Consider the following 25,892-nt stretch of genomic DNA (forward strand, 5'->3'; position numbering starts at 1 on the left):
AAGGGAGAAGGAAAGGGAGAAGGAAAGGGAGAAGGAAAGGGAGAAGGGAGGTGAGGGGACTGTTTTCATGTTTTCTAGTTCTAGTTTCTTAAAAAAAAAAAAAAAAAAAAAAAAAAACACAGGTGGAAAGAAAAACCTGCTCATCTTCTGATTCTTTGATAATCAGAATAAATCAAATAATACCTATAGTGAGTTCATACTAAATATAAAAGATGAAATTGGTGGCTGGCAACCCTGCCCACAGTAGGGAGGCTGGAACTAGATAATCTTTGAGGTCCCTTCCAACTTAAACCATCCTACGATTAAATTTGAAAGGCTTCTTCTGCTCTGTCTAACAGGTGTCTTTGGGAATGATGCCCTAGAAAAAAGAATAAGTAAGTAAGAGAAGAGGTGGAAACCAGAGTTCTAACCTCCAAAAATGTACAGCAGAAAAAACACTTTCATAACAGAAAGTAACAAAAAACTTACAGGAATTATCACTAGATTAAGACCATAAAGGAAGCATTTCACATGGGGTGAGGGGGATGTAAGAGGGGAAAACTTTTGATAATAAAGAGTTAATGATGAAAACTAATGCAGACTTGTTTATTTTCACTGTAAAAATATTTGCTGTATTCATGCAGTGCCTTTGACCTACAAAAATATTTTTACAGTGGAAATAGCTCTGTTTTCCTGGCAACTCTACCAGAACCTCTATAAGCTTCTCCTGCTTGCTCCAAAGAACTAAACACTGCAAAAATAAGTAGGCATAGATTTCTTTGTTGTGCAGACAGAGAAAACTTAAAAAAACAAAGTGGAAACAAAAAAATGCACCTGCCACATTTCCCACAATCTCTCTGTACGTTGACAATATGACAGTTATTACCTTATTAACACAAATCTAAATGCACCCCTAAACACAGGATTACTGGTTAGACTGTATTCGAGTAGATATCAGATATTACGAAAACTACCATTTCAGGGGAAGAATCTAAAGGACATAAAAATGAATGTGCATTCTGAGGAATAACGAAGAGTTCAAGCAGTCAGCTACACAGAAAAGAGGAATTTTACATTAAAAAAAAGTATATAACCATTATTAAAGACCATCAACAGGGAAACACATCATCATTCCAATTTCTGTTAAGCATTTGCCTTCATTTACAGCAGGGTAGTAATCTCCTTTACTCTATCTAAACCAAAGAGATGCAGCAGTCCTCAAATTTATCCCATTGTGAAGCAATGTTTAATGCAACTTTCCTCTAATCTCAATTTCACATTTAAGGCAAATGCTCGATATGAGTCATACTGAAATCAATTTTGGCCTCAGCACGAACAGAAGTTAAACTGATTAATGCATTTCTGTTCTGTGCATGAAGGCTTAGAGACTTTCAATGCGTGCATAAACATACAGCAAACCAAAAGCTACCATACAGCTACCAAAAACTAAGACATTAACAAACATTTTTATCTTGACATATATTTTTTTTAATGTATTTTATACATATATTTACTCTTCCATTTAAAATTCACTTGAACAGTCACTGTATATGATTGCAGGATGCAACCAAGTTAACATTCTATCTTCTGAATATTGATTCTTGTAGCACATATGTGAGTTTAGTATAGAAGATGATAATCATAATGATTATCATAATTATGCACAGGAATTGCTTTCCACTGGGTAACAGAAATGAAGAAGATAGCTCCATCAGGTCATCATCTTATGACAGTATTTATAAGACAATGGAAGAAAAATCCCTCCTTTCTATTTCTGCAGCTCCTGGATTAAACCATTCTCAATCTGCTCTGAAGCTACAAAATCATACAGAATCTCTATCCTCGAGTTTGTCCCTACTAGAGAACAAATACACTTCTGCTTCTACTAGCCTGATCATTCTGCAAAGTCATACTGCTCAGTCCCACTCTGGGGGTACTGTGAGACCATGTTAGGTCCACCTGTTTTTGCAGCACCTGATACTGTGTTTGCAGTATCAGTAGAGACCATTTGACAAAAGTTTGAAAAAATACTGGAATTAGATAGTTAACATCAGTACAACAACAGCTACGTGCAGTTCAAGAACTTCTTTCACTTAAAATAAAATCAAGCTGCTTGTGCTGGGATGATTTTATGTTTTCATCCTATTATTCTTTCAATTTATTGTCTCATTCTTTTTAATCCCCTCTCCCTATGCATTTTAACATTTTAGACTCTTCTCCTTCTACTGAAATCTTTTCATTAGCCAAATGTACGTATTATCAATTATTTTCACTAAGGTGCTTTCATTCTCTCTCAGCTGTTTCAAGGAAAATGACCAGATGCTTTTGGACACTGCTTTAGCTTAACTATCCAATTCTCAAGTTTCCAAGGCTCATCTTTAAAAAAAAGAAACAAACAAGTTATGCGACAGTGACTGAAATAGTCAGTAATTAGCCTGAGTACAATTTAGCTTGCATAATGACAAATAATGCTGTTTGTAAGCACTGATAAACAGCAAATGCAGAACCACCAGAGGATCACAGGCTTTTCCTACTAATTTTTTTTAATAGTAAAGCCTTAAATATCTGGAGCTGTACTGTGCTCAGTCCTGTTTGCATTGTTATGTAATAGAGATTAGCATCAGGAAAGGTCAGCAGAAAGCAACGGACTAATTGAGGGATTTTTTTTTAAAAAAAAAAAGTTAAAACAACATGCAGTTTTTAAAAGTGAAGAAAGTAAATATGACCTTACATAGTCTGGTGAAATTCTGCAGGGATCAGAAACAAAAGACAATGACAAAACTACTTTATCTTTTCATCTGAAGAATCAGTGGCATAATCTCAAGCTAACTAAAGGTCAAGCCCATGAGGAATATCCCACATTCAGAGAGTAGTTAACTGAAGTAAGTTATGTGCATTTATTTTAGTGTCTGAATGATTTACATAGATGCAGACATTTATTTCGGATCCCTCCAGAATCATAGTGGAAATAAACTCTTTTTCTTTTTGTTAGGTTTTTTTTTGTTGAAAACTGAGATGAACTTTTATCAAAGTTAAGGATTTCACTAAGAAACCTGTCTCTGACTTAAGAATGTTTCAAGGGTATGTTTAGGTATGTTTATCTCTGCAGATATCACCAACAATATTATTTATTAATCTTGGGTCTGAGTGCCTTAGTCCTGATTCGGGACTGTATGGTTTTTAATTCAAGAACAGAATCTTTTTGTGATGGGAAACAGGTATGCTACATCTTTTTGGGCTTGCTAAATAAAAATGTAACTCCTTGCAGAAAAAAAGCATCACAGATTACTAGATTAAGTCCATTTTAAAAGAGTATTCAACAAATGTTTTGAAAAATGCCCCAAATACTGAACACCTGAAGGTAGGAATTTCAACAGAGGAAGCGTTCCAATGCTTCCCAGTTATACTTCCAATCAAACTTAATAACATGAAATTAATTGGAAGATTTAGGTACCTTTAGAGTTCTTTGAAAAACTGCATATAGCATTTATTATTTGATGCTTATCTATGCACTGGTCAAATTACTTCTGTGAATATAATGGTTAGGGCTAAACACAGCATGGGTATGAACAAGAAAGAAAATATACTCCCTTCTACCTGTCGTGCTTTATGTGCTGTCTCAATGCCATGATTTCTTAGACAGCTTAAAGCCCTTGTATCTGGGGAGCGCCCCACGTTCCAGTCTGAAACAGCAGCACTGTCTGTCATCCACTGCAAGAACAAAACAAATACATACACACATTTAAAGAAAATTAAAGTACAGTACCTGCCTGGCAATATGATTCATGGTAATGCCATGCTTCTTCATGCAAGTCTGTCCTCGATAGTCAGGAGGGTTTCCTATTTCATAGGTAGATGTCGCTGCACTGTCTATCCTCCACTACAGAAAAACAAATTTATGTTTTTATGTTTCCTTTCTCACTTCTTACATTTGTACTAACTGGATAGAATACAGTCGTTTCATAGACAGGAACAGAAATAAACAGCTTACCTTATTTTCAACTTTCTCATCAGTTACAAGTTTTCTAAAAACTGCTTCAGCTATTGGAGAGCGGCATATGTTTCCTACAGAAATAGGAGATCAAAGTTAAAAACAATTTCAGTAATTGTGTGGACTTGCCAGCACAGCTCAGATGAAAGATTTTTGTTTATTCGGATAGAACGTGGATTGCTTATTACAACCCAGAAGATTCTGCAAAAGTGGAAACGCAATATCCACCTGTGTCCTGAAATGCATATTATTCACTGAGAATGTACACTTTGCTAAAATAAGTAGGAAGGCAACTCCTCCCAAACAAAGGCTCTCTGATCAGAAAAGATCACGAAAAATTACAAATGTTAAATGGGAGCAAATATTCTTCCCACATGCTAGTAAATTTCACCTAATGCTTTACTCTATAAATATTTGCCTCAAGTATTTACATTATTACCTACCTATTAACAGAAAACTTCTGGACAATTCCAAAACACAAATGCCACTACTATGGAACTAACACAGAGAAAAGGCTGAACAATGTTCATGCATCCTGATCACTGAAGGGAAGTAAGTGCATGCCAAAACGAACCCTTACCAAGAATAGCTTCCAAATACTAACAGCACACCAACTCGCCAACTTCAAAAGAGAACTCAATTACACAGAAGTGAATCACAGAACTGTAGGGGTTGGAAGAGACCTCCAAAAATCATCGAGTTCAACTCCTCTGCCAAAGCAGGCCCCTACAGCAGGCTGCACAGGTTGGTGCCCAGGGAGGTCTTGAACGTCTCCAGAGAAGGGGACTCCACAACCCCCCTGGGCAGCGTATTCCTGTGCTCCGTCACCCTCACAGTGAAGAAGTTCTTTTGCCGTATTGGTGCAGAATTTCCTATGCTTCAGTTTATGGCCATTTCCCCTTGTCCTGTTCCCACAGACCACTGAAAAAAGGTTGGCCATGTCCCTTTGCCTCCCACACTTACGATATTTACAAACATTAATAAGATCCCTATGTTTATGAACATTCAGGAAAAGTATTCCAGATGTTTGTGGGTTTTGGGGTCCAAAATATGAAAGATTAGTAATGAAAAGTAACTGACAGCAAAGCTGAAGTACCATCAATCGGCCAACAGTCAAGGCTGTTTACTGTATAAATGTAATGAGTCTTGCCTTCAAACAGCCTCAGACTACACTAGCCACTTGATCTGACCTTATTTTCAGCAAGATCTATTTCAACAGAGAAATAGTGCCCAATTAAAAACTAGAAATAATAGGTCTGTAGTATTTCTCCTTCACTGCTAAGCCTGTATATAACATGCACTTAAATCTTCTGGACCTGAATGCAAAAATACATTCTCATTGGGGAAAAAACAAATACCTCAACAACAAATAAATAAATCTACTGAACTGTCACTCAAACTGTCAGCATCTTTTCATCCCACATCTATTCTCCTTTCACATGAGAAACGAGACATTTATAGCTGACACATTATCCACATGCACAATAAGCCATACAAACCTCCACTTCCCACCAAACAGAATGTATGACTTTATTCACCTCTGATTTTTGAGAAGTATAAGATACCACAAATGGTAGAAGTCAATTCTACATCTTTAAAAAGAAAAATAAATCACCAAGATCACCATTCTGCTACAAATGAAATTCTTTCCAGATTTCAAACAGTAATGAAACGCCCACAAACAGAACTACATTGCTGGCAGCACGACATTCACAGATCAAGTACTTAGCAAAATATCAAACTGGAGATTTCACTACTGAAGAGGAAGAAGCTGCTATGGTCTGAGCATTTAATAAGTTGCTGTCAATCATGCCAACCACTAAAAAAAAACAAGTGGGAAATGAGCCACTTAGGTATGAGTTTCAGAGAACATCAAATCACTAAAGGGCAAAAGCAACTGGCTAATCAATGGGAAAACAGCTGTGCTGAAACATAAAATGAATTTTGATAGCAGCAGATCTTTTTCCAGGGGAAAACATACAATTTCTTTTACTTGAAACTAGTTTACCCAAAGAAACTAAAAAATAGGTCTTGAAAGAATAAATAAAAGAGGAAAAATATTTTTATTCATGAGACAAGATAATATTTATTATAAAAGATGTTAAAGAACGTAGTAAGTTAAAAATTACTTTTTTAATTCAATGAATTAAATAGTATCTCTTTTAAAAGCACTTCCTATCTTCGAGGATACTCCAGAAACTCATTTCTTGTGAGTAACCAGAAACATTCAAATTCCCACTTAGTATATATCCATGGAAGTCAATGCTTATCTGATCTTGGTTAACATCATCCTGTAACTTAAAAATCTTCCCTTCCTTCATCAGATACAGAACCCTTGTCAAGCACAGTTACGCTAAACTAAACAAACGAAGCTTCTGGTTTCCTCAAGAAATGAATTTAGCCTTACCTAATGACTAGAGTTAAGCCAATTTATTTAAATTCAATAATTTTGAATTTTGAATTCCTGAATACTCACAAATAAAACCAACAAATATATTCCAGGAAAAATTTTACAAAAAAAAGTTCCAGAATTTTTACATAGCTCTTTTGAAAATAACCTAAGATGACTTCCTATCACCATTTATGGCTCCTTCATGAGTATCAAATTTATGATCACAATCTCATACTTCCAACTTGCCCCTCTTTTTTCTCTTTCTTCAAACTACCTTTAAGTCTTGTTTCTGAACTTAAATTCTGTTTCCATTACACCAGCTCTTAAGGCCATTTACCTCTTGTATTATTCTCTGTGTGAATGATACCACACAACTCTGAATGAACAGTGAACTTCATTACTACGCTTAATACTTTATGAATAATAATTAACGTAACATTACTAGTCCTAATTAATTAACTAGCTAACTAACTTCAATTGCACAATCACTAGTGGAACCTTTTGTTGAACACCTTCATAGTCACGCTTTCTCACTCATTTTCTAGAAATAAGAGATCCACTGATGGTTATCAAAACCAATGTTGGGTATGAGTTCTTATTCCAGACCATGCATTAATCTTTGATTTACTCTCAAACAGAAATATAAGTGTCATTTATCTCAACATGAAAGACAACTTGATTGCCTTTCAGCTCATCTCTACGTACTGCTGATCTTGTCATCCACTCAGTCTTCCAATCTGTTTTGTATTTTCATTGTTCCTTATTCAGCTCTCTAACTCTTTCACACTCTTTGTCTTCCCAAATGACAACAGATGCTCCTCTCTTCTGTTAGAAACAGCAGAGGGAATAACAAAAGAGAAAGTTTTACTAGCTTTCATTCTCTCACATTTAAGAAAGTGCTTTCAACTCCCTGCACGGTCAGTTCACCTAAGTCACTATCATACTGCTTCCTACTGTAATTTGCATCATTCAGTGACTTACCACCTGTCCCCCTCATCAGCAAGCATCTAAAATTTAACTACTCTCTGCCACTACGTACTCAAATTTCTGTCTGAATTTCATGGTTCCCTGTGCCTTATTTGTGCTCACATCTACCTGAAGACACTTTGCGTTCAATTGGATATGTAAATATACAGCTACCCTGTCACATTCCATATGTGGGGAGAGGAGAGTTACTAAGACTGGCAAAACTTCTCAGTATGGATTAAGGTGAAATAACAGTCCAGAACCATAAGTAAACTTTCATGGGAGATTTCTACGGAACAGTTACTCGGCAGTGGCCTGCTCACAATTACCTCTGACTAAGCTGTGCAGTTTTCTGGAACTGACTGCAAGGCCTGCCATTAGAAACAAAAATCCACACGCCGTATTATAAGATTGGTATTTATGAGCCATCTTCCTCTCCCCATGAGTCCAAAAGATTTCAGCAGCAATGTCGTATGCAACCTGGGGCTGAGTCCGCCAAATCAGTCTTTTGCCTGCATTACCTGGAAAAGCTCAAAACCAGTCTGTTCAGTGATTTCCTTCGTTTTCTGACGGGCCTCAGCTATGGTAGAGGTGGCATTGTGAATGGTGATACAACATTCCCTGTCTGTTAAATTCAACACTCCACATACACCATGCTCCTGTAATAGCATGTCTAAGGCTAACTGGTTTTGCAAAGTCACCTTTGATACTTGTCGAACCTGTAAATTAAGCTCTCCAGATGCGCGTTCAGTCCAATTCCTCAGTATGTGAGCCTGCCAAGTTAAATTTTCTGGAACATCTGGTGCTGTTCGATAACTTCACTTGGTGCAAAGAACGTCTCTAGCTGCAGACTGACCTTTTGTAGCCATGCATAATAACCAGGAACATAGACCCCTATAATACATTCCTGAGCATGTGTAGGACTGTTTAGGCTACTTGGTATGATTGATGGGGTGTGTGGTGCCTGGCCTGTTAACAATTTGTATACACCAGTTTGCATCCCAGTATAAATTATATTAGTGTTCAAAATATCCACCCTCATGAGGAGAACCCCACCATGGCACAATGGTGCAAGGAATAGAAGTGGTATTTTCCTGTATTATGGTCAAGTTAACTATCAGTGATGGATAACGCGTTTGATTCTACAAATGATTCCAAGCAGAATTGCTTGGGATTTGATACAAGGCTCTTTTCACGCTTTACTCAGGTCTTGTTTATCACCCACAGCTGCCCTTCCTTCTGATCAAGAAAAGGGGACTTAACCACTCCCCATGCAGCGTATCCCTACGTTAAGATTATCCAATTCTTTTGTTAATATCCCCCCAAAATCTACCCAATTCAGAGTGAATTTAATACCTTCAAACATGGAATCAGGGAGAGCAACACATATCCCTTGATTTGTGTAATTCCAGATACGCATAAATCCTTGTATCAATTCCAAAGCTAGGCTGGGAGGTTCTCTCCCCCTATAGCAATCCTATTATTCCAATGCTAACTGAGAAAAAGCAAATTTTCCAATCCATTTTTCCCTAGTAAACTACAAAAAAAAGCCAAATAAAATTAAGCTAACGATAACGATCCATTCAATGACAGAAAATGTAAGTCCTACGACAGGTTTCTAACAACCTGAAAGATATGTAATATATTAAAAGCAAATGGTTTAAAAGATTGAACATGCCTTCAGGTAAGGACCCAATGGTCCTTCTCATGTCCACCAGTGGCCACTTAAGCATAAAGGTTATGGGGAGTTCTTAGGGTCAGAGGTACTTGTCCTACCATTGACATATCCATTAGGATGGGCTGTCCTGGGTAGTGTGGAATGACTTCACAATATAATGTTTTCCTTTCCCAGGATGCAGGGATGGGGTTTTAGGGCAGAACGCAATGAGGCACAGGCAGCCATTAATTCCACAATGGCTGTAACCTTTGTTACTGTGTTAGTCACCTGCTGCACCCACATAGGCTCAAGGGATCTTAAACCCAGTTTCAAGAAGCCACTGGTACATTCAATAATATCACTGTGTATACCTGGAGATAGCATGGAGTACAGAAAATTCACTGGATCCCTTCATCCTGTGCCCACTCTCGAACCACTGCAGCAGTGAAGATGCTTCTGTTATCCAACTGAATGGACTTCAGTTTAGGCAAATAGTTAAATCACGATTTCAAACTCCTGATAGTATTATCTCTTGTTGCCTATCAGACTGCCTGAGCCTGGGTTAGTTTTGATGCTATCTCAACTGATTTTTAAGACCTTAGAAGGTAACCTAAAAATGACTGGCTATTGTAATACGATCTTTTCAACTTTCTGTATCACTAGGTTAACCACAAAATGTCCTTTTCCCAGCCTGAATAACGTTTCTCTCCATTTTTGAAGAAGTGAATAGAACCCAAAAGGCCTGCAGGCTCACTCTGCCACATACGTGTTTCACAGTCTAAATGGAGTTTTGCAATCAGTAATGTGGAACAGATCAGTTGGGTGTACTGGCTCAAGAGCTTGGTATACTCTGCTTCAACAGTTATCAACTTTAAGACCTCCTCGTGAATGGAGGTTCATTCCCAGCTGGCACTTGTAAGTTAAATCGTATAAGGAATAGACTATGATGGAAAAACCTCATATGATTCCTCCAAAATACTAGTAAGCCTTGAGCATTCAGTAACTCTTTCTTATTTTTCAACATGTTCAAAGGGAACACATTGTTCCTTCCCTCCATCAGATGCCCAAAAACTTTACTTCTGAAGATAGAAGTAGTACTTTCTGTTGGAATTTGAAGTACTACTTCAGTTTGGGCACCTGAGCAATATATCATCCATACATCGTATACTCAGATTCCCTCTTTTGTGAGTAATTTGTGCAAGTTTTTGCGATAATGCATTGTGAGCCGTGCTTGGCAAATGGCAATAGCCCTGAAGGAAGACATGTAAAAGTAAATTGCATCTTCCCAGGTGAAGGCAAGATGGTCTCTATCTGCTTCCCAAAAGTGGAACAAAAAACGCACACATTTCACACCAATGGTTGCTAGAAACTGATGAGCTTGCTCCCGTATGGTTACAACCAGTTCGGCTATGCTAAGTACCATGGCAGTTAAGGGGCCTGCATTAGCATTCAGCCTGCATTAATCAATGGCCAGTCTCTATTTCCCATTACATTTAAGGACCAGCCATACCAGGGAACTGTAAGCAGCGTGCACTGAGACAATTACTTCCTTTTCCTTTAATTCTGGTATCACTGGGGTTACTTCCTTATGCTTTCAGAGGAAGGGGGTATGGTTGTACATTCACTATCTTAGAGGAGAGCAATTTGGGTGCATTTTGGAGCAGTTGCACAGATGCTGTGGAGAGATCAAATATCCACTGCTTTCCTTCCATTCTAACCACACACACCCCAGGATGTTTGTCAGCAAAGCTCCTAATATCATAATAGTATCAGTTGCGGTTTCATCTCCAGGCAACCAGCACTTAACCTGAGCAGTCAACTGAGGTTCAGAATTCACAAATACATCTGTTTTTTAAGAGCAACTACGCCATTGCAGCTAGCGACATCAATCCTAAATGCTAATACTTGATAATCCCTGCCCACTAGAAACGTTAACTGGGGTTTTTAAGGGGACCAAGGGGGAAAGTAATCAGCAAGTCTCCCTCATCACTTTCCATGAGGCTCTATAAGTGAATTGTGAATTCAACAGCTGATCCCCTGCTCACTCACTGGGGACAGCAGACATAGTTTCCCATCCTAAGATAAGTCCTTTTCACATGCAGTAGGTGTCTCAAAGCCAGTTACTGTTACATCATTTAGTCAGGGCTCCTTCCACTTCCCACAAGGGGTTCTGCTCACTGCTAGGGTCCACTGTCGTTTACCTTGCAATACTCAGAAAAGACTTTCTAATGCTGCTGTATACGGACATCCATGAAATCTTGAGGGACTCCTTTCTCCATTCTTTCAGCCCATAATATACTTCTCCTTGCACCCAGAGGTGCAGGGAAGGGGACAATTTTCCTGCTGTTCTACTCTTCTGACGGCAAGTTTAGACCAGTAACTCCACCTCTAAGACCCACTCTCCCACCATAATTTATTAACTCTTAGGGTATTTCTTCGCATGTCATAGGTTCTCTTCACTGGGCCCCACCTCCCTCCTCACTGAGCAAATGCATCCCACAAATGGTCTTGTAACTATATTGCATATAATTTCAAATAATCAGGTAGACCTCAATTCAGGGGAGTCATTCCATTGGGATTAACAACTGATAACGTCTGGGAAGGCTGCTGACACACTGAACATCCATCATGCATTAACAGAACACAAGCTGCCTTCTGCAAACTTCTGGTCAAAGTTTATAGTTATAGTTGATCAATACACGCTGGATCCCTCTTTCTAAGCAGTCCAGGCCTCCTGCCCAATAGGCAACTCATTGAATTGATGACCACAGCTCTGCTGGGTCATCAGTAGTTAAGAAAATTCCAGGTCCCAAGCCTCATCCTCTGCTAGTAAAACTCAATCACTACTGGTCAGTGACACCCTCCACGTCAGTCTCAAGCTAGTGAATTTTTTCCCAGGTTTTCAAAATTCCAGTCACCGTGAATGGCGCCATTCAGGTAATAACTTCCAGGGGTCTCCAACTCTGGCCATTATCAGTAGTCTCCATTTTAATTAATGGCCTCATCACTGCTTCTGCATTCTCAGGATAAAGTATCTCCCAGCTCATTTTAAACTACTTAACTGGCATACAGGTTTTGAATCCAGCCTCCGTTTGTCAGCTGATTTATCAACGCTTGAAAATTTTTGTTCACTATCTGGAACAGAATCAAGGTCTGTCCTACCTGGAGCTCCTTGTCATCTCCCTTCCTCTAATTTGGACTGAAAAATTTAATCTGTCCAATGTGTATGACAGAGCCACAGGGAGTTGCTGAGTGGTATTAAGTGGTATTACATTCAGCGATCAGTTTGCTCTGCTGGGTTTTTATTTGTTCTTGCAAGGATTTAACACTTTATCAGGTATGTCCCCTTCCAGGCCTTCACTGATGCTGCTCCCAGCGCAGCATACACTATGGCTTTTCCTTTTCCTGGTCACACTCTTCATTCTTTCACATGTGCTGTAATCCTATCTGCCACAGCATTTGGATCATGTCTAATAATATCACAGAATCACATCATAAAGCCATAGAATGGCCTGGGTTGAAAAGGACCACAATGATCATCTAGTTTCAATCCCTCTGCTACATGCAGAGTCACCAACCACCAGACCAGGCTGCCCACAGCCACATCCAGCCTGACCTTGAATATAAATATGAGCCCATGCTATTCCTACGGAGGTGAGGCAAACATTATATTACTTAAATTTTTCAAAAACAGGGAGCAGTTAAGCACCACCATTTCCTGGTCAGTCACAGCTTGCCACTGCCTGTACCTTTCCCAGCTTGTGGATGAGAGGCCAATTCCCAGCTCTCTTCACTCACACCTACTGGGCAGAGTGTTTGTGCTAAGTGATACCTTTCAACACTGAGGGGATCCTGTCCGCGACACCAATTAATATATCACGTCCCACCTGTGGGGAGGGGAGACTGACTAAGATTTGTAAATCTGCCCAGGATGGATTAAGGTGAAATTGCACTCAAGGTCCATGCATAAACATCAAGTAGAATGGGAGGTTTCTACAGAACAGTTATCTTGCAGACACTGGCCTTCTCACAGCTACATCTGCCTAAGCTCTGTGGTTGTATGGGAAAACAAAGTAAGCCTTGTCTCAATTAACAACTTCAAAACAAAAGAGAGAAAGAGAGAGAGATATCACCAGTCTTGGATCCAGGATCGGATCAGTCAAAGGGGTTGTTTGGGGATGAGAGAGTTCATCCTATGAGCCCCTACTTGCTCCAGTTCCAGGACTGGTTAAGACACCAGGCAAATCAAAGTGACACCAGGCCCCTCCCTATGACTTGACCATTTCTGGACTCTTCTCTTCAGCTTCAGAAGTGGTTGAGATACCACTTACGTTAAGTGACTAATATTAGTTTCTTCCCTGTGGCTCAACTGTCTCTTGGGACAGTCACTTAGGACTCATCCCTTACATGCCTGAATGACTTGACTGCCACACATTCCCCTTGCTACCAAAACACAGTAGGATTTCTGTCAGAAGTTGAATACCAGCATACAATTGAACAAGTCTAAGTAGAACTCAATTTTAGCTTAGGATACCTGAAAGATGTTTATAAGAGTGCTAGGTCTCAAAGTCCCTAGACAAAAATGGTTTAGCCAGTTTAATCAAGGTCAATAATGATATCACTTGCCAGGATTCATGGTAATCAGGCCATCAGCTAACTAACTGAATGTTCGCACTTTAAACATCTTTCCTTGTAGCAAGATTAATTATTCTCAGCTATCACCTACAGGGTCATTATACCTTTCTCAGCAAACTTAAAGCTTCCCATTCTCTTTTTCTCCAAAAATATCTTTAGTTCTTGTTGTCAGCTTGCCCCTGTTGTTGTCAGAACCCTTGTTCTGGCAGCTGTTTATGATGAATATGTGACAGAATCACACAATCACCAAGGTTGGAAAAGACCTACAAGATCATCCAATCCAACCATCCACCTATCACCAACAGTTCTCACTAAACCATGTCCCTCAACAGAATGTCTGAACATTCCTTGAACACCTCCAGGGTCAGTGACTCCACCACCTCCCTGGGCAGCCCATTCCAGTGCCTGACCACTCTTTCAGAAAAGTAGTATTTCCTAACTTCCAGCCTAAATCTTCCCTGGTGCAGCTTGAAGCCATTCCCTCTAGTCCTATCACCAGCTACACAAGAGAAGAGGGCAACCCTCAGCTCACTACAGCTTCCCTTCAGGAAGTTATAGAGAGCAATAAGGTCTCCCCTGAGCCTCCTCTTCTCCAGGCTGAACATTCCTAGCTCCCTCAGCTGCTCCTCATAAGGCCTGTGCTCCAGACCCCTCACCAGCTTTGTTGCCCTTCTTTGAACCCGTTCCAGGGCCTCAATGTCTTTCTTGCAGTGAGGGGCCCAAAACTGGACACAGTACTCGAGGTGCGGCCTCACCAGAGCTGAGTACAGGGGGACAATCACTGCCCTGATGCAAGTCAGGATGCCACTGGCCTTCTTGGCCACCCGGGCACACTGCTGGCTCATGTTCAGCTGAGCATCAATCGATACCTAAGGGCCATTTCCTCTACACAGTGTTACAGCCACTCTGCACCCCAAGCCTGTGCAGGAGGCTGTCGTAGCCAAAGTGGCATTTGGTCTTGTTAAACCTCATCCCATTGGCTTCAGCCCAGCTCTCCAGCCTGTCCAGATCCCTCTATAGGGCCTCGCTACCCCCAGGCAGATCGACACTTCCAGCCAACTTGGTGTCATAAATGTCTTGGTGTCACTTCAATGTTTTACCAAAGCTATTGCTTTCCTATTGGCCACATTTAAAAGCAAATACTGTGGGTTGTGAAAACTGAACCAGAAAGCTCAACTCACTCTAACTATAGCATAGTTTTCTCATAGCCAATACATTCACTGTCATTTTATATTAGATTTTATGCAATCTCTGATGGCAATATTCACACTCTGTAACTCTCAGCAAACATAACTTCTTGAGAATGCTACCAAAATCACTATGTTTAACCGTTTATACAGCAACTGTTCTTCCACACACAGAGATCAGTAAGCCAGCTCCTGGTCTAAGATGTCCATACAGCCTTTTATGTTACAGTGGACAAGACAGGAAAGAGGCTTACTTACATAACATAGCATCATTCTAAATTCATTTCTAGAGCTCAGGCATTAATTAGGTACGTTGCATAAGTGTAAAAACAGTAAAGTGATTTCTGGTTCAACTCCAATTTAAATCATTTCTTTGCCTTAAATGAATGAAAAAATATTTCCTGGTGCCTTTTCATATATTGTAATTAAATATGCTCTTGGATGCTCAGTTTATTTCTTAGTGATAAGGAACTCCTATGATTAATGTAATTATCTACATTAACTAGATTATATTTTGTGTAATGAATAGCTGCTTATCTCATTACAAAAAAAGTCCCAACACAGTAAACGGATACTTCCGTAACAGGCTTCTTTCACAATAATGCAAAAAGAAAGTGTGTTTCTTCATGAAGGCACGATCTTTTGGGGATCAGTTCTCCCTGAATGTGGGAGAATATCTGAACTAATATGCTTCATTAAAAAGCAAAGAACACTACAGGTAAATGCAGTTCCAGATACCTATTTAGTAGTGCTTTTTTCAGCACCAACAATAGTTATTCTAATCAAAAGTCAGAGGAAAAAAATCTATTAAGATGTGAGTATCAGTTTCCAAGAACAATTAAAAAATATGAAACAAACTTACAGTGGAAGAAGGTACAGATTTCTTTCAAATCTTAACATACACTTGACCAGAAAAAAGAAGTGCTTTTCATGTTTAGTAGCTCTTACATCACATGCCATGTACAATTAGGCTTTTTTTTGTTTGTTTTTTAATAACCTGGGAGCACAGAAGAGGAAATTCAAAGATATTTATTTTAAAATACTAGTGTCAGAAACATCAGTCCTTTGTGATTTGTTCATCCTTCCCTCAAATTCAATATCATAGTTCAATCCACATCTAAACTACCTTTCACTAAAAACAGTTTCGCAGCTAGATTAGGAACCTGATACAGTGCAAATCACCATCATGGATGCAAAGACCCATACATGCACATAAATTGTTTTGTGATGGATACCATTGCCTCCACAGCATACCATTTGGAGAGAAGGATGCACATTAGATGTTTTTACACAGAGATGTTTGTCCAGACCACACACTCCCAAACATACAGCAACTGATCATTTCTTATCTAAAGAACTTCTTCCCCAGGTTATTATTACAGTTGGTTTTACTATAAGGGAAATACTAGAACATATTTCACAAAACTATACTCTTCTTTTGCTATTCAACTCATCTCATGTTCTCTTATTAAAACAGATAAACAGTTTAAAAACATTTAATCAACCAGTGGTTTTGTAACAAAACTGTCAAAACATCAAGGACTAATAGGGATCACCTCTCTCCACGTTAAACCAAAACAACCAGGAAACAGACAACGTTAAAACCGCATGAGTGAGGCACACAGCTTGCCATCCCATCAGAGAGTAGAAGCTTTGAGAATACACCCAACAGAGCACGGCCACGCAGTCAGGTTAGCTATCAGCTGGTTGTGTGGGAGCTTTGGGAAAGCAACCAAACCCTTCCTGATCCCTTCACACTTGTGTTTTCCTATCTTCTCACGAGGCTCATGTATGATTCTCATGTATTCATTTATTTAGTTTAAAAGCCTTTTGCATTCACTGCTTCACGTGGGCCGCTCCCCAGATGACGGCCAGGACCGCACCGCACAACGTGCCTTCCGCCCTCCCCCGGGCTGCTCCTCTTAGCCGAGCTGCTCACAGCACTGCGAACACTCACACTGCGCTGACTCAGCGCACTCTCAGTCCCCACATCAACTTCACGCTTACCGACACCGCGTTTCACCCGTTATTCCCTACCGATGGCCCCGATCTACACAGCGGCAGCGTTGTGCCGCGGCAAGAAGCGGACGGCACCCACTCCCTCCGCCCGGCTCCCAGCCCGCTTCAGCGACCGCTGCAGAGCCAGGCCGGGTGAGACACGCGGCTCAGGCCCGGAGCACCCCGCACTCCACCGGCTCCCCGGGCCGCCTCGCCGCACTGCTGCTGCCCCCGCGGCCCGGCCCGGCGCTCACCCAGGCACACGAAGAGCACAGACTTCGCTTCCCCCGCCGCCATCTTCGCTCGGGCACGACCGCGCGACGCGGGCCTGGCGCGCAGCCGCACCGCGTGGCTTTACGGCCGTAGGCGGCCGCGGGTTTTGCCTGTTTTGAGAAAAGACAGTCGAGGCGGAAAAAATATATATGAAATAAATCAATTTTTTTTTTTTAAAGGAAACCCTGAAAAAACTACACGGTACGAATACGCGCGCTGGGAGGCGGGCGGGCGAGCGGGCGATCGCTGCGGGCAGGCGGTGGAGGGCCGTCTCAGCCCCGCCCGCCTCACCTGCCGCAGGTGTGCCGCTCGGCGGGGCCGCCCCAGCGCTGAGCAGAGCGGGGCGAGGCTGGGGCCGGCAGCAGTGAGTATCCGCGGGGTGGGCGCTGCACCGAACCCTCGTGCCGGGCAGCGAGCCCCCGGGCCGGTTGGAGGGTCGGGGAGCGCCGGGCGGCACCAAGGGCTGCGGCCGTTCATTGGGTGCTGAGAAGTTTGGGGTTTTTTGCGATTAGAGTGGTGAGGGACTGGAGCGGGCTGTCCTGAGCGGTGCTGCGTGCCCCGGCCCTGCAGACACCCAGGTCAGGCTGGGTGGGACTGTGAGCACCTGATCTGGCTGTAGGTGTCCCTGTTCTTTGCAGGGGCGTTGGACTGGATGGCCTTTAAGGGCCCTTCCAACTCAAACGATTCTGTGATCCCAGATCAGTTACTGCGTTTCGCACGCACCCAGCACCATGTAGGTGTGAAGAATGCGCAGCGTTGGAGCGAGACGGGGCTGTGACACCGCCTGATTATGGGCGCAGCCTCCTGAGACTGCAGGGCGAGTCTAGCTCTGTGTCCTGCTCACATGTGGTTCTGCCATGTAGCATACGCCAAGCAGCACCTTCTGCCTTTATTTCTGCGTTCTTAAAGTGTCCTGAAGTCTCGAATCAGAAATAGTTTTCTGCCTCCTACCTGTGTACTTGTATTGGTTGGGGGAAAGCTGGGATTGTGCATGGAAGTGAGCACTTTGGAGCTGATGGTCTTTGCAGATCCCCTCTGTCTGAACTGTTCCAAAAGGTTTGAGCTATTAGAGAAGTCTCTGGGGAGTCAGAATCACAGCCTTTCAATATATAAAGGGGGGCTGTAAGAAAGAAGGGGACAGGCTCTTTGGCAGATTCTGTTGGGATAGGACAAGAAAAAATGGTTTCAAACTGAAAAAGAGGAGATTTAGACTGGGTATAAGGAAAAAGTTTTTTACTGTAGGTGTGGTGAGGCACTGGAGCAAGTTGCCCAGAGAGGTGGTGGATGCCCTGTCTCTAGAGACACCCATAGTCAGGCTGGATGGGACTCTGAACAACCTGATGTGGGTATTGGTGTCCCTGTTCACTGCAGGGGAGTTGGACTAGATGACCTTTATTGGGTCCCTTCCAATGTGAACTATGATTCTATGCTTATAGGGAACAGCAATATATGCAGGAAGGGGAAATGAGGGACAGGATGATCATACAATCATGGAATGGCCTGGGTTGAAAAGGACACAATGATCATCTAGTTTCAACCTCCCTGCTATGTGCTAGACCAGGCTGCCCAGAGCCACAACTGGATGATGTCCAGTTTGACTGATAGAAGTGCTTTCTGTAGGAAATATCTGGAATATATATTTTGTTAGGGTACCCAAATATGTAAAAATATTTTTTTCTCCTGGGTTACTACTGTAGCATATGAAGTAGTTGTGCAGTGCACAAGGTGAGGGGAGGTGGGGGGCAGCTGTAGGCTACCAGGTGCTTGTTCCCTCTGTTCTTCTGTCCCTGGTGAGATGGTAAATAGGACGGCATTTGGAATTTTGTTCTTAAAAGTTTTCTTAAAACTTTGTTTTAGTTAAACCTTTGTTGTGTAAAGGTTAATGTGCTTTCTTAGAACCTTAGATTGCCTTGAAGTTTATTCTTAGTTAATTAAAATAGAGTTAGCAAAACAAAACTGCTATTCAGTTTGGGCTTTTCCTCTCTAGCATAGCATGCTAAGCCTTGTATTTAACATGAAGGGAGACAGGCAGAACTGAATTCTTAGCTCTGCTTCAGCTTTGGTTATGCTACTTATCTCGCTTGATGGGCAGCGCCCAACCCCTCTGGTACTGACTGTTGACACATCAAACGTATTACAATAAGTGTGTTTGAAAAACTTGCAAACAGGGCTTCAGTTAGGTGGTTTCCTAAGGCTTGGCTGGCATGGTGAATAGGTGCAGTGATGTTTTGTGCAAAAGCCTGCCATTCTTGTTGCGCAAATTCTTAGAAGAGTTCACTTTTTAGTCTTGGAGAACCCTCAAGGTAACTACCTTTGGTGCTTGTTGTAGAGTATTTCACTGTATCAATATTCTTGAAAATACAGATTTTTTAATGTCTTGGTATAAACTATTGTTTCTTTATCATCTGAAAGGTGAGTCTGTTCTTGTCTTTGGCTGTTTTAAGGATTTGAGGATAGAAGAATTGTTCCATATGTGTGTGACTGACATTTAACACTTTAGATGGAGCATAATTCTTTTTCTGGCTTTTTCCAATGCCTGATCCTTCTGGGTATCCTAAATTGAAAAGCTTGGTGTTGACTTGGTGTTGTAGTGCTCATACAATGTCTCCAACTTCCCTGACTAAAATCAATGATAGTTGTTGATGCTAAGTTTGAGTGAGTATAATGTGTTCAGTGACACTAAAAAGGGTGGGTTTTCTACTGTTGATGGATACTTTATTAGCCTAACATCAATCCTAAACTATTATACTGAGACATACCACTATGGACAGAGGTGATTTATAGAAGATGATAATTTATACAAACTCTGTACTATATACATACTGTGCATTTTCTTTCTATTCCAGTGGTATGTATGTCTGGATAGCATTGTCTCATATTTCACATCTAAGCATTTACTCTGCTAAAACCATGTCGTGGGACATAAACTCTCCTAGCAGCATAGCTTTCTTCTGCTCCTGAGAAGAGAAATAGGTCTCATTCTTTGTTGTTTTTAAACATCCTGACAAACCTAATTAGCAGTTGTCATGCTGATTTTTGTTTTGTTTTGTTTTTCCTTTCATTTTCCCCCTTGTATTTTCTGTTTGCCTTGAAACATTAAATCTATTTTGTTTTTAAAATGCTGGGTCAAGATCATCACACATATCCAAACTACAAAATTGAAGTAGCATACTGTAATTGGTTGTCTTTGTTCCAATTTCCCATTTTTAGGAACACATTGAATACCACTTAGCAACTTAGGGAGCTTTTGTATTGATTATGTTTACTAGAAATAACCTTTTCAAATGTAGTGAGACCTGTATTACTTGCGAGAGAATAATATGTTGAGTTTATTGGTAGGTGTGTTGATTTCTTCCCCCTGCCCTTTGCATTTATGTTTTCTCCTAGTGCCAAGATTACAACTCAGCTGAATTTAGGATTTTAGCATCTTTGCCATTTCTAAGGGGGATTTTTGAAGGCTTTAGCTACAGCTGTTCCTTTGCTGTGCCTCCCATGCAGGTGACCAGATGTTTTGTATGCTTCACAGAAGAAGTCATCTGACTCACCTGTGCCTCTGGCAGTTAATGACTGTATCCACATACCTCAGTTCCTTAAAGGAACCATAATCTAATTAAAACATCTTACATATACAGAGTAAACACATCTTTCTTTAAAGCACCTTATTCAGCTATGTCACTATCATCATATTAATCACGTAAATCCCAACTCGCAGCAGGAAGTTCATCCCTTTAGGAGTTGAAAGGAATTAGGAATGCTCCGAAGTGACTTCAGTAAAAAACAAACAAAAACAAACAAACAAACAAAAAAACTGCTGGGGACCAAACTCTTCAAATGCTTTTGATAAATACGACTTGCTACACGTCTTTTTTTTTTTTTTCCCCCTAAGTTGTTTAACCTCATAGATTTTCCTTTCTCGAGGAAATAATTAATTCAGAGTGAGGTTGAGGGCTGAGAACCCATAAAATTACCAACTCCTACACTTCCTATTTGGATCAGTTAAGTCCTTTTCGCTTTGAGAGTGGTAATCAAAAATATGCACACGGTGAAAGTGAATGTTTTATTTATGTGGATGCATTTTTCTAGCATTAACAAAGTGAAGATTCCATATGAAAAAACATTGATCTCCTGTGCTGTTGGAGTACGTACATAATTGATAGCAAAGTCTGAAAAGACTTGTCAATGCTAGCAGGGATTTCTAACTGAAAACCTTGTATTTTGGGCTCCCTATATGACACTACTCACACTGACGTAATTAACACGTATAAATACTTCTACCTATCCAGCATGGGGAGGGGAGAAAGATTATTTACATTAAATTTGATTGTACAAAACCTCTCACAGCTGTGAAGGTGCACATTAGAGTCTTCCAGTCTTAGTCCTGTTCAGCTGCTGCTCTGCAAGGCCGCCGGGTTCCTGCTGGCATACTGGTACTCTGCCAGAGCACAAAGCATTTGTACCAAGCTTGGTGAGGTTTCATACAGCGCTGTATGAATCCAAATGGTAAAGAATGTGATACAAGTGCATGGGATCAATAGAAAGGCTTCATTGTACATAGAGCCAGTTTTCTCCTCTTCAGCTTTGTTTTCATTGCCTAACATGACGTGTTTTCTGTCATATGTTATCGCCTTTACTGTTCTGTCAGAGGCATCTGGAAAATTCTGCAACATACTCAATTGGTAAGATCTTCACTGTCACTGATTGCTACTTTCTTCCTGGGACTGCTTCCTTAGAATCCTTCTGCCATACCAGCAGTGCTTTGCAGTAGGATATGTAAGTTCTCTGGCATTTCTCTCTCATACACTTTGAAGTCTCATGGAAGCAGTAACTGCCTGTCCTTCTTGGCTCCAAAATAAGAAGCATGGAGCTCAGGTGCTGACAGCTGGAGCACAGTGGGTCCCAGCTGAGGGTGGTAATTATTACCTTTGTTGTATTCCATCCTTTTCCTACAGGTTCTTTTTCAGTTTCCTCGAACTTCACAGATATTTTTTTTGACATCTATCTAATCTTTACTGTCAATTGTTGGCTTTCAGTGCTGGAAGTATTAAATAGAGGAAGACTGGACAGGGATGCACTTTATAATCTGCTGATTAATACTTGCTAATTGGCTGCTGCTCTAAGTCTAACTTCTTCTTGGGTTAGGCAAAATGAATACAGTGCATGTCTTGCATGCTGCTGAAGGATTTCCACTACCAGATGGATCCCACAGGACTGGAGCAGGCTGCCACAGTATCATGATGTTTCATGTTTATGAAACCAAAATTACATCTTTCTAATTGTAACACCGAGTTGAAATCTCTTGTTTAGGCTCTTCTCCAGCACTGGGAAAGGTCACTGGTCTTGATTTTCAGGTTCCTCAATCCCATAAAGTGTTTGTCTTTAACTGTTCTTGATTAGTTAGTTCTCGTGTTTATGAATGCTTTCAATCATTCTTTGTTCAGACTTGCTTTTGGAAGTTGATGCTACTGCTGTAACCTTGCAATGCAAATTAGCTGTGCTTTAATGTTTTGCTGTTTTTGAACTTCTTAGTGAAGCCAAAGTAAAGACTGAATTGCTGCCCTAGACTTGTGCAAGGTGTTTGCCATTATTTTTTTTCTTGTAATAAAAATGTAAAAACTACTTCTGCAAAAGTACTTCAAAACTCATATATACATACACAATGCATATATGAAATATGCATGCTAGTCTTTGTCTCCATTTTGTCATCAGTCTTCTTTGAAACTGTATTTTTGATGTTCAGGTTCTTATAATGCCTCCAAGCTTTATTTCATCTGTTCATATTCAGCAGAATTTTGATTATATCAGAATTAGTTCTAGCTTTTAAGTAAAAAGACTTTATTTATTCCTTATTACACCTTGCTCACATAATTTCACCAAATGTTCAGCCAACACATTATTACTGTTAGTCAGAATGTAAATTAGAGGCTGACGCACTTGTCTCATCAGCTTACAAATTAAGCAGTTAATCAGTTTTGGTGCGATATTCCCCCATGAGGTTTGTGTTGCTGACTCACATATGCTCAGTATCTTCTCCCCTCAACAACAAGCAGCAGTGTAAATGAAGCCTGCTCCCAGCTGAGCATTTGCTGGTCACGGCATTCTGAATCCATCACTCACTGTATCCTCCTGATAGATATTACTGTCTTATTGCTTCTCGTTACCTCTTTCCTGAGCATTGGGTGAATACAAAGCAGACAATTATGTATGCATCCTTAAAGCCAATAGGGGGGACAGCGGTACAGTATTATTCCTTGTGTTACTGTGGGATGAACTGAGCATGGAGCTTCTGCTTGCTTCTAAATATTTATACAGTACTTGTAATAAAGAGCAGATATTTCTACAACTTCTGTCTTCCAATGAAGTATTGCAGTGTTCCAAATGAAGTATTGCAGTGTTCTGTCTTCCAATGAAGTATTGCAGAATTTTACTATTCATATCATAATGTAAGCTTGAGAAGGAAGAGAGCAGCTGAATGAACAGAAATTTTACTTATTTTTGATGTCACAGAAATCCCAGTTATGGTTCTGACTGTTTACTCAGCAATTAAAATCAGTGGAATCACGATTTTATTCCTGACTTTCACTGTAGCCTGTAGTCATTGAATTTCAGTTATATTTGGGGGCAAAAAAAGTATTCTATAGTACAAACGTCCACAGACTTTTTAATTAGTAAAGAGTTATCTTTGGATTGTCTTTGTGTGATTTTCCACTTATTTGTTGTGCTGTTGTTTTGGTTTTGTTTTGTTTTTTCATGAGAAACACTTAATGTTCTTTGGCCTTGGACAAATATTAATAAAACTAATAGACTGTAAGAATGAGGCCTCATCTACGCTATATGTTCAACCATTAAACATAATGTTTTGTTGGTTAATTGTTGTCCATGCCTGTATTTTATCTTGAATTCTATCAGCAGAATTTTGAGTGTGTCGTAGCCTAAGAGGGAGAACCAGTTCTCCTTCTTCCCCCAGCGTTCTTTGGCTGTGGCACTGCAGCCTGGTATGAGCAACTTTATCAAAACAGGAGTCCAGCCACACTTTGTCAAGCATCATATTATCCATAGTTAAGGTCAGGGTGTGGATTTATTGGTTGTCTTTTTAAAGAAGTCATCATTTCCTTAAGACCCAAGGGTCACTCTGACTAACTCTGGGTTTTAAGCACTGAAAGTGTTTAATCAGCTGGCTTATTGATTAAAACCTTTCTGTGCTTTGCTTCCTTGCCAAAAGAAAAGTCCTTTAAATTTTGTATCTCCCATTGTCCAAATTAAAGTCTGGATGTAAATCATCTCATTTATAGTCCTCCTCTGTAAGATCCAGCTCTTCAGCTGACAGCAAGTTCATCCTTTTCCTTTCTTCCTCTCGGACTCTAGTGTGATCTAGGAGTCCCTCAGGCCACTTCTAACAGTGCATTATGCTGACTCCATGGGCACAGTTCTGGCTGAATGTTTTTAAACCCTCCTGATATTTCTCTGTCCAGAAAAATAGTCCTGTGTTACTCCAGTCTGTAGCAAGGCAGAAAAAAGCAAAGAATGATGCGTGCTTGAATTGTTGTAGATGCTCAGAGGTTGCAGAAGCAATATTGATGTATGCTACAAATAAAAAGGCGGATAGTGATGGTTCTCTTGTTTTTTTGAGAGTGGGAGTAAAGTTCATTCTCGGACTTAGTGTTACAGGATGTGACTGGATGAATTGATGAGACAGTGAGGTAGTAGCAGTATTACTTTTGCTGGCTCATGAAGTTCAGCTTCAGATAGTCTTCAATTAAATAATAACTAATAGTAACTCCTATATGAACATCAGCACTTTTTTCTGGTAACCGTAATATCTCTCTGAAGCAATTCTGAATCTGAAACTGTGTGGAAAACTGGAAGTGATTTTTTTTCTTCTTTTTTAAACTTTCATTTGCAGACTTTTAGATCTGAGGACATCCTGTTTCTTGTCAATGGAGGTGCATGGGGAAGGATTAAAGAGAAATATTTCTCTTCTAATATGTTTGAAATATGAGTGTGTTTGGTGTTTTTTTTCCCTCATAGAAGTAACAAGAAACAGACTGGAGATGTTCCTACAAAATCTAAGATTGGCCAGAGAGAAAGTGATGAAGTGAATGTGTATAAAGAACTGTAAATGGAGCAAAGAAGTTATTTTTATTTCCCTACAATCTAAAAGCTAGATATTGCTTGCTTTTGCTTCATCAGGTTTTTCTTTTCCAGATGTCAGTGCACACACGTTAGTGTCATAAAGGCTTGATGACTTTGCTGAGAGTCCTACATGGCCACACATGCAACTGTCCATTTTACCACTGTTAAAATGAAGCATGTCTCCATTTAATTTTTGTTGTTGAATAAGATTAAAATACCATGAAATGTAATGTGTATCTTATGAAGATTAAGTAAAATCAAGATCTCTGAACTTAAAAAAAAATACACCACATGCAGAAATGTTCACCTGATTATGCAAATGGACATGCACTGTATTGCAACGTTACTTATGAATTATAACTTACAGTATGCAAAAATTGTTATTTTTTATTTCATAGGAGCAATGGTGGTGTAATATGCTTTTCATGACTGACTCAGTGTTTTCTTTCTACAAAATCAAAAATCCTGTTTTTCTCTTACAACATGCTTGTACTATTTCACCTCTGCCCTTGAAATTGTAATGTCAGGTGCAAACAGCAGAAGTAATGGAGACATTTGCTTTAATCTAGTTTGTTGATCTACCAAAAGCAATTATCCTTTTACATTTTGCTGGGGCTGAGCTGCACTCTCTTGCTGTGGTCGGTACAGCCGGTTCCAGCCAGGTGAGCCAGGGAAGACGCAATC

General features: G+C 40.3%; 2 protein-coding genes across 3 annotated transcripts in view; one reads left to right on the top strand and one right to left on the bottom strand.

Moving 5' to 3' along the window:
• Positions 1-17,145, bottom strand: part of ACP1 (acid phosphatase 1) — a 21,766-nt gene extending 4,621 nt beyond the window's left edge. Inside the window, exons 1-3 of one of the 2 annotated variants that reach the window (XM_042811161.1) lie at positions 17,060-17,145; positions 3,971-4,044; positions 3,577-3,690 (exon numbers count right to left, since the gene is read on the bottom strand). In XM_042811161.1, coding sequence (XP_042667095.1) covers positions 3,577-3,690; positions 3,971-4,044; positions 17,060-17,102 — 231 coding nt within the window. In that variant the 5' untranslated portion in view covers positions 17,103-17,145. Of the gene's footprint in view, positions 1-3,576; positions 3,691-3,745; positions 3,860-3,970; positions 4,045-17,059 lie in introns of both variants that reach the window. The other variant, XM_042811152.1, reaches the window with a different exon arrangement.
• A 219-nt stretch (positions 17,146-17,364) lies between these two features.
• The window catches only part of SH3YL1 (SH3 and SYLF domain containing 1), a 42,696-nt gene continuing 34,168 nt past the window's right edge, over positions 17,365-25,892 (top strand). The window contains exon 1 of the mRNA XM_042824814.1: positions 17,365-17,442. Within this exon, the coding sequence (XP_042680748.1) occupies position 17,442 (1 nt within the window). The 5' untranslated portion in view covers positions 17,365-17,441. The remainder of the gene's footprint in view (positions 17,443-25,892) is intronic.

This window comes from Centrocercus urophasianus, unplaced genomic scaffold (genome assembly GCF_019232065.1).
Source record: "Centrocercus urophasianus isolate 14NV4802_14NV808 unplaced genomic scaffold, USGS_Curo_1.0 seq_10, whole genome shotgun sequence".
Taxonomy (NCBI): domain Eukaryota; kingdom Metazoa; phylum Chordata; class Aves; order Galliformes; family Phasianidae; genus Centrocercus; species Centrocercus urophasianus.